The sequence below is a fragment of the Fukomys damarensis genome, unplaced genomic scaffold (genome assembly GCF_012274545.1).
Source record: "Fukomys damarensis isolate Sample0158 unplaced genomic scaffold, DMR_v1.0_HiC HiC_scaffold_73810, whole genome shotgun sequence".
Taxonomy (NCBI): domain Eukaryota; kingdom Metazoa; phylum Chordata; class Mammalia; order Rodentia; family Bathyergidae; genus Fukomys; species Fukomys damarensis.
The window spans coordinates 11731-25119 of record NW_022974722.1 but is presented as its reverse complement, the minus strand read 5'-3'; the positions used below and the strand labels follow the sequence as shown (position 1 = coordinate 25119).

Sequence of the window (13389 nt, the reverse complement as noted above, 5' to 3'; positions counted from 1 at the left end):
ACATAATTTTCTTCAGTGAGTGCCTAATCCAAGTCTTCTCCATGCATTTGTTTGGCTGCCTGGAGGTCTTCATCCTGATCCTCATGGCAGTGGACCACTACGTGGCCATCTGCAAGCCCCTGCACTACACGACCATCATGAGCCTCAGGGTCTGTGCAGTGTTGGTGGCCGTGGCCTGGGTGAGGTCCTGTGTGCATTCCTTAGCTCAGATTTTCCTGGCTTTGAGCCTGCCTTACTGTGGTCCCAACGTGATCGATCACTATTTCTGTGACCTGGAGCCCCTGCTGGAACTCACCTGTGCAGACACCTACGTGGTCAACCTGCTGCTGGTGTCCAATAGTGGGGCCATCTGTACAGTGAGCTTTGTCTTGCTGATGTTCAACTATGCTGTCATCCTGCATTCTCTCAGAAACCACAGTGCTGAAGGGAGGAGAAAAGCCCTCTCCACCTGCATCTCCCACATCACTGTGGTTGTCTTGTTCTTTATACCATGCATATTCATCTACACACTCCCTGCCACCACCTTCCCCATGGATAAGATGGTAGCTGTGTTTTACACGGTTGGGACAGCTCTGCTCAACCCTCTGATTTACACACTGAGGAATACAGAAGTGAAAAACGCCATGAGGAAATTGTGGAGCAAGAAACTGATCTCAGATTTAAGATGAATGTCTTTACCCAAAGAAACGAGGATATTTCGACACAGAGAGACACTAAGAGGAATGTGTGCAAATGAAAGCAGAGATTGGGATAACACATGCAAATCAAGGAAGTACCACAAATACTTTTCCCAATGAGTAGAGGCTCATTCCAACTTAATGGAAAGACTAAGGTGACGCTTTTGGACATGAGACAAGATCCTCTCCTGATTGGTCAGCTGGTCACAGAATATTGCCTTTAAGACCAGAGTTGAGGAAGAGGAAATGATTGAACAGAGGTGGATGGTATGAGGGTGAAAACCATTAAGTGGATCAGGCCCATCCTACGGCTGGCTCAGCGCTCCCGGCTTCACTCCCTAAGAGTGGCCGGGGACAAGCTGCATCCTACAGTCCCGTCCTCCATTGCAGCCAATGGGATGGCAGCACTCATCAGCACTGAGGCAGTCAGTGCTGTGGACCTGGTTCCAGGCCGATCCATGTGGAAAACCTTCCGAGTGGCCAGTGGCCATGGCCACCCTGGCGGCTCCGTCCTTTAAGGCCCAGACACTCAGCTCCAGGCTGGGCTCTGCAGAATGTCCTTTAAGGCCCAGACACTCAGCTCCAGGCTGGGCTCTGCAGACCCTGATTTCTGGTGATTCATCACAGGTTCAAACTCCAAGCCAGGCCCCAGGCTCCATGCAACAGGCCTTACTACGCTTTTCCATTCATGCAGAATGGTTTTCATGCAACAGGCTTTACTACACTTTTCCATTCATAGAGAATGGTTCCATTGAATATATGCATTGAAAAATCATTAATTCAAGGAGAAAGTATTTGATCACATAATTACTCAGTTTGCCAAATTACTGTGGATTAGGTTAATGATCCTAGGGGTGAGAATTTGTTTAAAATGAAGCAAATCCATTTTTAGTGTTTAAAAAGTTCAAAAGAAACCTGTGCATTAAATCTTATTGTGAGGTAAGTGTGATGGTTGATCGATTGTTTGAACTTGAGTGAGAGAAGCTCAGCTGAACTAGCTCAGCGATTCCACACCCTAGAGCACGGAAGGCCCATCCCACGTCGAGTGTGGGCCTCCACTGCTGGATGCTATAAAGGGGAAGTGAAGAAGGGCTGACCTGCTTCTGTTTCTTGGAGGAGCTCCAGTCTGCACCCGCACCTTGGACGTCATCTCCTGCCTTCCAGCTCAGACTCTTTGGCTCCTGGCACAGATCCTTCGGCCTCCATCGCAGACCCATCAGCCTCTTGACATGGACTCGCGTGGGACCCTGCAGTGAGCTCCAGGTCTTCGACCACATCCTTGGGGTCTCCAGTGTGCAGACAGACCCTCTGCTCTCTTCTGCGTCTGACTCTGGGTGGCCATTGTAATCCAATCTTATAAATTCTCAGGCACCGGTGTACCTTGTGCTGTACCTGTTTCTCTAGCAAACACTGATTGATACAACATATGATTTGGTTCATTGTGGTGGAAACTTTGAGAATGAGCTTCCCTAAGGTCGTTATTGTATTGCATCATTCTTTTAAGTGGACTTTATTACTACAGGAAAAAATCATTTATTGCTATAGGTACTGTGAAATAGAGCATTTTATTAGTTGAGAGAACTAGAAAGCAAGGAACACTAATTTCAACAAGCCAGCCTTTGACTGTAGGCAGTCATAGATTGTCTGTGCCAATTATTCCCAGACCAAGACCTTGAGCACCACTCTACTTTGGACAGTTGCACCCAGATTATACTGGGAAAGTAAAGCAAAGTTTAAGCCCTGGAAAATATAGGTGAGATTTCCTTTTTTCTGTATCTACTGTAGGTTGTTTGGTATTCTACCATATTTTTAGTGTGCCCGTTCAAATTTTAAACAGCCACGTTATAATTGCAAGGTAATATTCTAATTATAGAGGGGTGAAAATCAAGATGGTTAGATAATACAGGACATCTGTGTAAGACTACACCGAGGGTAGCACAATGTGAATAAGAAAAGCTCGATATTTAATAAATTGAGATGTTAGCAGGTTTGAAATGGTTAGAACGATGAGGAAAACTGCCTTTGGGATGGGTCTTGATTTAAGGTGATCAGTTTCTCCAGGTCATCAGAACACCAACCAGGCTCGCTGTACAATTTCTTCTAAAGTGAGTTATGCAATGTAATTCAAAGTTGTCAAAAGCTGATTTGAGTTCTTCTAATCTGAGAGTCTATAGCAGAGAATAGTACTGCTTTATAAATTCAGCTAGAAAGTGAAATGAGAAGAAACACACGAATAGGAGAATGTACCTGGTTCTGAATCTAAATTATAATTATGCTTCTATCATTATCATTGCTAGTATCATTGTTTTGTGGTGCAGGAGAAGGCAGGCCTGCAATAACTATGCTAATACACAGATGGGACACAATCCATAGTTTTCCACAAGTTGGAAATGCCTGCTCCATTATTATTGCAAACAGCTAGCACTGGTGTTGGTGCTTCCTGCTCCCTTTCCTACAATTACTGCTTCAACAGTAGTGGACATAGTGGAACGGAATCACTTCTCAGCCTTTTGGCCAAGATCAACTGCAACTGTGGAGATGGAGTGTCAAAGAGGGAACCTGCTAGAGGACTGGCTTGATGTGGGAAAGAACCTCGAAACCCCTGTAGTTGAAATTTCTCCTTACATTCTTCTCCACACGAATAATAAAGGTGACCCATCTGAAACTCCAACTCTGGAGATTTATCTATTTAAATTGAAAATCCCCTTTTCCCAAACCTAAAAGAATCACCGTCAAATGGCAATCTCTTCCTTCCGGACTGATCTCACCCAACCTAGAAATGCTGCCACGAGACATGAACATGTGCACGGTTCACGAAGGGATATTGACATTTCCTTTTTGTGCTTTTCATTTTTTGTCAGAGTTTGTTCTTGTTGCTGATTATCTGTTTGTTTCTATTATTTTACTACACACATGTGTAAAATGCTAATGGATAGAAAATCCTGGGAAATCATCAAGCACGCTGAGTTTGCAGATGAAGAAATCACCTGAGACTTTATGTCCCCAACTTCCAAATGAAATAGGGCTTAACTTCTCTCCACAACTTATTTTATTTCTTTATATCATCTTGTTTCTGCCTCCACCTCACATTTTTATGCTATCCAAGGCTGAACAGTGGCTAAGTGCCTTGGTAGAAATGGCTATTATCGTAATAGGTGACAGTGAAATTGTTTGTCCTGTCACCACTGGGATAAGAGAAAGACCAGAGAGTGAGATGATTTACCCATGTTATGACTGCTGGCTTTCAGAGTCAGTTTTGTGTAGTTTGGACCCCTTCTGTTGTACCACACTGCCTCTTGGGCCATAGCATCCCGAGGTTGAACAGAAAGCTATGAACTCACACACACAGAGACAGATCTGAGGGAGAAGCTGCAGAGTCCACGCAGTTTCTGCTACTCAAAGACTCGAGGAGTGGAGGTGATGCCCAGGCATGGAAGTATTCAGATTGGATATGTGCAAGTAAACTCCTGTTTCCATCAATCAAATAAGTTACATAGGTGACACCATAACGCTAAATGAAGGATTATTCTGAAACTCGAGTGTCTTTCTGTTTTTTTTTCCATCCCCTTTTCCCTTCTCTCCATCCTGCCTCCACCCATCCCTTAACCCCTGTTCTCTTTTCTTTGTACATGTTAGCAGTACATAATGAATGTCTTCAATAGGGTGCTAAGGAAATATTCACCCACAAATGGATAAATAAATGCTACAAGGAGGCATATGAAACACTTGGCTAGATGTGAAACTGAGGGGATTTACTTCATCTCTGTGAACTTTGCTGCTACATTTGAAATGCAGACTGTCATTCTGAGGAGAGATGGTCAGAACAGATGTACATTAAATACTTTTTTAAGTCCTCATCTTTACATTTTTAATTGCCATAATTACTCACTTATTCTAAGTTAGAGTTAAGTGCTCCTTTCAGAGCACCTTGCACTTAAATTCTGGAAGATTTGTTAATTGAAGAACATGCTTCAGCATCTCCACTTGTAGAATTGGACCCTGCCCTTCTGGGATGGGCAGGATTAATAATGCTGTGTAACAGGCTAGGGTACAGTGCTATGATGGAGAGATCCCCTTCCATGCCCAAGACACCACTGCAGACTAGTCATATCAGTAGTGGTAAAAACAGTACCAAGTCATTCTGACATTCGCGGCATAACATGCCTTTAATTTTAAGTCGTGTTTCTTTGGGTCCACTTTAGCTCACCTCATCTAGGCTGGGCTTGGCTGAGCTTACTTCAAGATTTCAAGGTAGGCTCAGGATTCCATTTAAGATTTATTTTTCTCATGTATAAATGGATATATTACTTACCCTTTGATGGTCCAAGTATATTAATAATCTGTCACCGTATGAGAACCAGAACAGCAGAACAAGGGCCGAATGAGGCATCCCAATTCAGGGAATTCAAATGTAGTTAAATTCTAGGACCTCAATGTGTGATAAATATTTTACTTTCCTAAAATATGTAAATGAAAACAGAAATGACATATGGTAGAACATGAAAGCTGTGTTTACATGTTTGATTAAAATTGGACAGAAATGCAATTATGATATTTTTATGATGCTTTAGGGGACAGAAATGTGACCACTGATTAGAAGAAATGCATTCATTATTTCCACTATTAAATAAGTGGCTTTCTTTTCAACTTGACAATGAGAACAATTGTCCTGTTTTTCACCAGTGCAGATCCAGTGTCTCATGGAGCACCTTGTCTCAGTAAGTCAAAGGCTCTATGAAGCTGTAAATCAGGGTTGTGATCATGAATCTGTGGGGAAAATGCCATTGTTGATCAGAATTACTCACACTGAAAACGGAGAAGTCCGGGCTTTCCCAATTCTTATTCATCTCTTTTTGAGGTCTTTCTAAATTTCATTGATTTCTGGTTGGTGCTTTTATGTTCTAGGACTCTCACAAATCACAGAGCCGGGCATGGTGGTGCATGGCTATAATCCTCGTGCTATGGGTGGCTGAAGCAGGGGGATTGCGAGTTTGAGCCTAACCTGGTCAATTTAGCAGCTTAGTGAGCTTGACCTTAAAACAAAAAATAAAAGCACTAGGGATGTTCATTGCATGAAGGTACTGAGTTGAATCCCACATTGCTAAGTGAAATAAATCAACACAAAAGGTTAAATATCAAAGGGTTTCTCTAATATGTGGAACACAAAATATAAATAATTTGAAATAAAAAAAAGAGACATGGAAGGAAACAGGGCGGCAGGATCTATGGAGATAATAAAGAATTCTGGGGAAGGAGAGAGGAGAGCTCAAGACAAAAGGAGGAGAATACGGGAAGGACGTGACATGTCTGTGTACATACAGTTCCCTAGGATGAGTATAATTATGTGTTGCAAACATAATCAAGAAATTTTAAAAAATCCCCAGACCAAGTTTCCAAGCTCAATTTTCCAGATATGCAACTGAGTGCACAAAAATTACCAAAGGAGCTGGTTAAGAATATACATTTTTTATATCTCTCAATATTAACCCATAAGAATCTCTAAAAATTCATCTTGTTATCTGTGAAAAAGATCAAGGTGAATCTGATGATCTGCCAGATTTGTAAAAAACATTGACCCAGTCCTTGTTTTAAAATTAAACAAAAGAGGCACAGAGAGACCAAGAGAATGCAAATCTAAACGGGGAAAATCAACACGGATTCGCATGGTTCCAGGGCAAGGTTCATAACGTGGTTATTACTTCTAATCTAGATGTTCTGTGGCTTGTAAAAATTTTTCCCTTTATCTTTGGGTACATCAACATCATATATCTTTTGAGCCCTGTAGTTCTTTCAATGGTTAATGTGTATACTCTACCCCCAACCATAAGCACAGACTCAAGTATAGTGTTTTGTGTGGATAATTGGATTTCTGGAAAGGGGAATGAAACAGTGGCAGATACAGTCAGTGATATGAACCATTTTCTATTACAAAAAAAAAAAAAAAAGAAAAGAAAAGAAACCTCTTGTCTAGGTTCCTCTAGTGTCTAGGAGAAACATATCACTAGGGAAAATATCAGTTCACACAAAAAGAAATATTTGTCCACAATGAAAAGAATATGAATAGCACCTTACAAATGTAAGAATTTTACAGATCAACCCTTCCCATCTTTGTGTTAGTGTAAAGACGACAAGTACCATCGTTTTTCTGGGATCAGAGGTGAAAACTTACCTTTTGCGTTGTAAGCTTGTGCTATCTCTTTCACATTCTTTACTTATATTCCAAATTTACTAAATCAGTGTTCCCTGTGTTTGGAGAACTTTTATCAGACTATACTGGTTTTATGTGTGTTTTTCACGTATTATAGTATTCATGTCATTTATAAACATTGAATACCCAGTATGTACCAGTCATAGTTCTACACCTTAGAAGCAGCCTTTAATATCTCACAGAACACTCTTATTTTTAAAGAACTTGGAAGAGGTAAAAGGAGGAGGAGGAAATAAGGATGCTGAAGATAATCATGCTTGAGATTCTGACCATGCTGATTTCTCTGTTGGGTACACTTCAGGAAATCATCTGAACATAAAATATTACAGTAATTATAATGATCATACTTCAGTTCTGTACAATATATCATTTTCTTGAGCATTTTCCTCCAGAACCTGTGAGGTGGTTCCTACATCTTCACTGTACAAAAGAATCAACATGACTGAAAACATTTAACCTCATCCAAGTTTAATGATTATTTTCAATTATGTGCTGTTGGCCCCCTAGAAAACCTTCCTGATCCACAGTTTCCTCATCACGTTCTTCACTTCTGCATTTCGCAAGGTGTAAATCAGAGGATTTAACATGGGTGTGATGATGGTGTAGAACACGGCCACCATCTTGTCCTCAGAGAAGGTTGTGTCAGGCCGCATGTACATAAAAGTGCAGGGGCCGAAGAAGATGATGACCACCGCGACGTGGGCACCACAGGTGGAGAGGGCTTTGCGCCTGCCTTCTGCCGACTGCTTCCGCAGAGACAGCAGGATGGTGGTGTAGGAGATGAGCAAGATGACGAAACTCCCCAGCGCGATGGTCCCACTGTTGGCTGTCACCACAGCACCAACAAGATAGGTGTCCGTGCAGGCGAGTTTCAGCACAGGGTGAACATCACAAAAGTAGTGATCAATCTCGTTGGGGCCACAGAAGGGGAGCTGTACTACGAGAGCCACTTGGATGATGGAGTGCAGGAACCCACCCACCCAAGTCCCCAGCAACAGTTTATTGCATCTGTCCCTATCCATGATGGTCATGTAGTGTAGGGGTTTGCAGATGGCCACGTAGCGATCATAGGCCATGATGGTGAGGATGAAGATCTCGGTGCAGCCAAAGAAATGCACCCCAAAGAGTTGCAACATGCACCCCAAATAGGAGATAGTTTTGTTCTTTGCTAACAGATCCACTATCATCTTGGGTGAGGTGACTGAAGAGTAACAAATGTCCACAAAAGACAAGAAGTTGAGAAAGAAATACATAGGCATCTTATACAGGTTTCCATGGCAAATTGTCAACATGATAAGGAAGTTTCCCAGAAGAATGACTGTGTAGAAGAACGAAAACACCACGAGGCAAACTTCTTCAACCTCTGTGTTCTGAGAAAGACCCCAGAAAATGAATTCAGTTACATTGTTTAATTTTTCCTTGGAATGAGTCCATGAGGCCATGTTCCCAAGAGACAATGAAATTATCTGAAGGACACACAGAAAAGACTGTTATCATTTATTTCTAACTCAGGAACAAATAAATATTTGCAGTAGTCGGAATTGGGAAAGTGGTTACTTCCCATTCATTAATATGCAAATTTAAAAACTTACCATGCATGTATTTCTATCATGTTACTTCATTGTATCTATTTTTTCATTTCAGATAAGAAAACAAAGTTCAGAGAGATAAAAAAAAATCCCTGGAGTCTCATGTATTATAAAGTGTCTCCTCTTTTACTTTTTAAGGTTTACTCGTCTGTTTTTAAACTTGCTTAGTTTGTGTTTTGTGTAGGCACTCTGCTTAATTTTGAAACAACTTCTGTGGGGGGAATATGGCAACGTTTATATACCCAGAAATGTCTGTTCTATTTCTGATGCAGAAGTGGAGACACATGTCACATTTTCCCTTCTGAATGCTACCGTCGCTGGTGACCATATTCACTCACGTGGCCTCAAGTAGTTGACACTAGGCAATCTCTGTGGGTTGTTGTACTTAGGAAACTTGGATCTGGTGGAAATGAGTGTGTAGCTCCTCATCTGGTCACATCACAATCAAGACATGGCAGAAGAAACTTACACAAACCCGATTCTGACACCACAATACTACAATTTAAGCAAATCATTTAACTTAATCAGTTCCTGTCATTCGTGGAAGGACAGAGTTTCGATTTCACCATCACCTTGTCCTCTTAACAGTAATTGCTGTCATGGAAGTTAGTTACTTTTGTAAGTATAGAATAGATAAAACCCTGATATGGAGGCACAAATAAAAGATGAAGCAACTTTTTAAATAATGCAGACTAAGCTCGTCCTATTCGATTGAAATGGAAGGAAACAAAATTAGGCAATTTCTTCATCTACAAATTCAGATTACTTTAGCATTCCTCAATAATTAATTTGACTTGGTAGTTAAGTATTCGTTTGTTAACTGAAGCAAAGAAAAATGAATAAAATGAAAAACACCCTGCCCCTTGAGGTTAACATCTCTTCATGCCTCCTCGTATTTCTAGTTTCTGGCTATGTTAGGTCCTTCAGTTTGGATGAATGCATTATTTCAAGAGGGGTAAGAATGATAACTAGAATGGATTTAAGAAAGTTAAAATGTTTCCTTTAAATGCACGAATCTTCAATGGTGGAGTTTTAGCCACTCTGATGGGGGTTACTGAGGAAACTCCTACTAGTAATAGTTACTGTTTAGGGGGAAAATTTATGTGAAATAGTTGTGATTAAAAGGATTTCTTGACTCTCAAATGAAGCCTGGATTCAAATGGTCTCTCTGGCTAGTCATCTGCCTGAGGACACATTCCCCAAAGACCTACTGAGTTTAGAGCTTGTTGCCACTGAGCTCTTTGTGAGCACTTACCTAGCTCTCTGAAGCAGCTCTGCGCCTGGCACATCTAGCTTTGGGGAAATCATTGGGCTGTGCTCCATCGGGGCCAGAATATTAGAGTTGGCAGAAAAGTCATTCCAAGTCTTCCTGTTCCTGTGCATGACAGAATAATGATAATAATAGCAGTAGTCATCAATATTCAGAATCGAGCACATACCTGATTTTATGTGCTTTTTTTTTTCTCCTTTGCTTTTGCTACTGAGTAAATACATATTTCTCCAATGAGAAAGCCCTTCAGTGTAAGGGAGCTCAAGTCACAGAGGGTTGATGTCACTGTTATGTATGTTGCTTGGTTCTCTTCCCTCCTCTTCCTGAGCATTTCAGAATAAGGGGGCGTCACCATCCTTTGAAATGTTTGGCACTGTCGTGTTTAGGTGTATGACACCTTATCCCGTGTTCACATAGAGAAACCCTTTCTCTTACCATCATAACTCCATCCTGCCTTTCTTCAGAAAACTTTAGATAGCAACTGTTTCACAAGTGCCCCAGTTTACCGATGTAATGGAATTCTTTCCCACAGCACTCTGCATTAGTTTTAGAAGAAAAAAGCTTCTCACCAGCAATTTTCAGGGCTTCAATTTGCTTGATTTTTCCATCTGCTGCTTGGGTAATGTGGGTTTAGCTGTCCAAAGTAAATTCAGATAGATAGCTGTGGAGTTTCTGGGTGAATAATTACTGCCAGATAATTCCTCCACCTTAAATTCGAAGGCTGGTAGAAATCAGTCTGGCTTGTTCTTTAGTTTGCTCAACAACAGAATTCTGCCATTTCACAGTACCTTGGGTAATAAATGCTCTTATTTCTACCTCATATATGGTCTATTTAAAGAAAATGAAGCAGCCAGATAATGACCTTGGGGAAAGCTGTTCCCCAAAGTCCTCCTCCATAGTCAAATTCAAATTGCAGGCCTAAGAATAAGATTTAATTTTCAATGCTTTTTCAATTAAAATATATTAATAAATGTAAACATGTATTAAAAACAATAAACTCTGAGAACATAATCCCAAACCAAAGCAATTTAGCAAACAGAAGTAATTATTTTGTGATTTCATAATTTGTCCTTGGAATTGTACTATAGTGTACTTGTTAAATAGCATATATGTGTCTAATATTAGGTATTAAAGTTTTTATTTTCATGTTGTTGATTGAATTTATTTGTCCCACTCTTTTGAATGTTCTGGAATAGGATGGATTTAGTTATGCCATTGAGACCCTGTGCTTTTCAGCCTAATTGAGGCTATGTCAATTTCTGCAGCAAAAAGATTGGATAAGGTTCATTTCTGGATTGTATTTTGAATAGATCGTGATCTTGGCTTTAATTCCTTTGGTTCATGACTGCGAACTAGTACAGTGGTTAATCAGTTCACAAATTTAATTTACTGCACAATTCCAGGGAAGATTACTGGTTCATGTTCATCTCCTGATGTGTCACTGGATGTGAAGTTCACAAACAGAAGCAAACTTTTGCCGAAGCTTGTTTGTCAACAGAAGTGTTGGGAATTCATTACTGTATGATCTTGACCACATATTTCCACCCTTTTTCATGTCCTGTTTCTGTTGTTTTCTTTATGTTCACCCTTGAATTTTTATTTTTGTCTTCCTAATTTTATATTATCTTTTTTAATATAACATTCAAAATATCAAATATCTTCTTCATACTCTCACTACCTATGGTTATCGGAGGAAATTAGTCAAACACACAGAACCTGGACAGGAGGAGAAATATGTTAGAATTCTGGAAGTTCTCAACATAATTAAGTTTTTGTAGTAGTTCCTATTGATGTTGCAATAAATCACCACACACTTAGTGGCTTAAATCAGTACAAATTTAAATCTAAATTTGGTCTCATTAGACAAAAGCACAGCATTGGGACCATTGTATCCTTCAAAAGCTTTCTGGGGAAAGCCTGTTTCTTCATTATCCCAGCTACCTCCCTCCTGGTGGCCTTTCTTCCACCTTTGAAGTCAGCAGCGTAAGATCTTTAAGTGTCTCTGTGGCTTTTACTTCCTCTTTGCCTCCGTCTTCCACTTTTAAGAAGCTTGTGAATACAGTTGGCCAACCTGAATAATACAGAATAACATTTCTGATTTAAGGCTAATTTATTAGGAAAGTTGATTTTACCTGCAACCTAAATATTTCTCTGTATGACGTAACAAAGCACATTGACAGGTTCTATGGATTTGGTCGTGGACATTTTGAGGAATCCTATTTTGCTAACCACAAGTTAGCTGAATGTTTGGAAACATCAATCACTTCACCTTCATTTTCCTACTTTTCAAGATACACTTTAATATCCAGGAGATGTATAGAAATTAGTTTAAAAAAGTGCAAAATGTTATATATAAAGAATGTAATGTTAATGTTCAGATCTTATACATAAGCACAGGAGCAAGGAAGTGCTGTCAGATACAAATACTGAATGGAAAGAGACAGTTACATGCATGTGATAGTTGAATGACAGTAGAGTAATAAAGAATATTGTCAATTGCAGTACATGTACAGAAAATTTTACAGATACAAAAGCACCACTTAGTTATGGAAAGTTACCACTCTGCAAATTCAGTGTCAAAGAACAGAATATTTCACCATACCAGACACCTATCTAGTGAACCCTTTTAGTCACTGGGGTTTTTACATCCATAAACTTTTCTTGTTCTTCTACATATATTACTTTTATTGTGATAAAATGCCTATTAAATAAGACTCATTAATATTCATGACATGTAGATTGTGTCCTCGAATTAGGTGAAAGATGATTACAAACAGGTACAGTAGACAATGACATAAGCGAGACATCCTGAAAGGAAATTACACATCTTTCAACCAGATGATGAAATTTTAGAAAGTCTGAATGCATTTGATGCATTTATGATTTAAATTAAAAATGTTCCTAAATGGCCACCCATTGAGGTCTTGGCTACCAGATGACGGGCTCTGCGAGGTGATTGAACCAGGAAGGTTGTGACCTCATCAATGGATTAATTACATGATACCATTATCAGGAGGAGATGGAGACTTGGGAGATGGAGCTTACCTGAAGGCTGTGAGTCATGGTGGCCCAATCTCGATGACTTCAAGATCTTGCTCCTACAAGATCTTGCTCTGTCTGCTTCCATCCACCATACGGTGACACCCTTTTTTTCCACCTCTTCCCTCCGTCATGATAAATTGCCTCCCCCTAGGCCCAGAAACAATGAAGCCAGTCAGTCATGAACCGAACCTTTGAAACCATAAGCCAAAATTGATATTTCCCTTGTAAGTTGTTTTTCTCAGGTATTTTGTCACAGCAGCAAGAAAGCTAACACAGAAAAATTGTTTCTTAGAAATTGTTTCTTAGAAGCTGCTGTGACTCATTCTGACAATGTGGTTCAGAAACTTTTGGTATTGGTTGGTAGGAGCTTGGAAATGTCTGGAAAAGCAGCTAGCAACAGCCCTGGACTGCCAGACACACAAACCATGTGGGTGTTATCTCCAAAGACAAGAATGATAATAGGAAAACTGTCTTAGTCACTTTTTTCATTGCTGGGACAAGATACTAATACCCAAAGTTAAAGGAAGAAAGGTTAATTCCAGCTTAGTTTGTATAGATTTCAGTCAACTAGCTCCAAGGCAGGATGGCAGTCCAGACGTGACT

General features: G+C 40.1%; 2 protein-coding genes across 2 annotated transcripts; one reads left to right on the top strand and one right to left on the bottom strand.

Annotated features, from left to right (window-relative positions):
* Positions 1-14: 14 nt before the first annotated feature.
* On the top strand, positions 15-668 carry LOC104858076 (olfactory receptor 4C16; the record flags this gene model as incomplete). Its single annotated transcript, XM_010618185.3, has 1 exon — positions 15-668. A coding segment is annotated over one exon (654 nt), but the record flags the coding sequence as incomplete, so codon positions are not given.
* A 6720-nt stretch (positions 669-7388) lies between these two features.
* LOC104858074 (olfactory receptor 4S2) lies at positions 7389-8327 on the bottom strand. Its single transcript, XM_010618183.1, has one exon. The coding sequence runs from the start codon at positions 8325-8327 to the stop codon at positions 7389-7391; it is 939 nt and encodes a 312-aa protein (XP_010616485.1).
* Positions 8328-13389: the final 5062 nt, after the last annotated feature.

Bases quoted from the DNA above. Each gene is read 5' to 3' on its own strand.
- LOC104858074 (XM_010618183.1), bottom strand. From the start codon at position 8,327: ATGGCCTCATGGACTCATTCCAAGGAAAAATTAAACAATGTAACTGAA.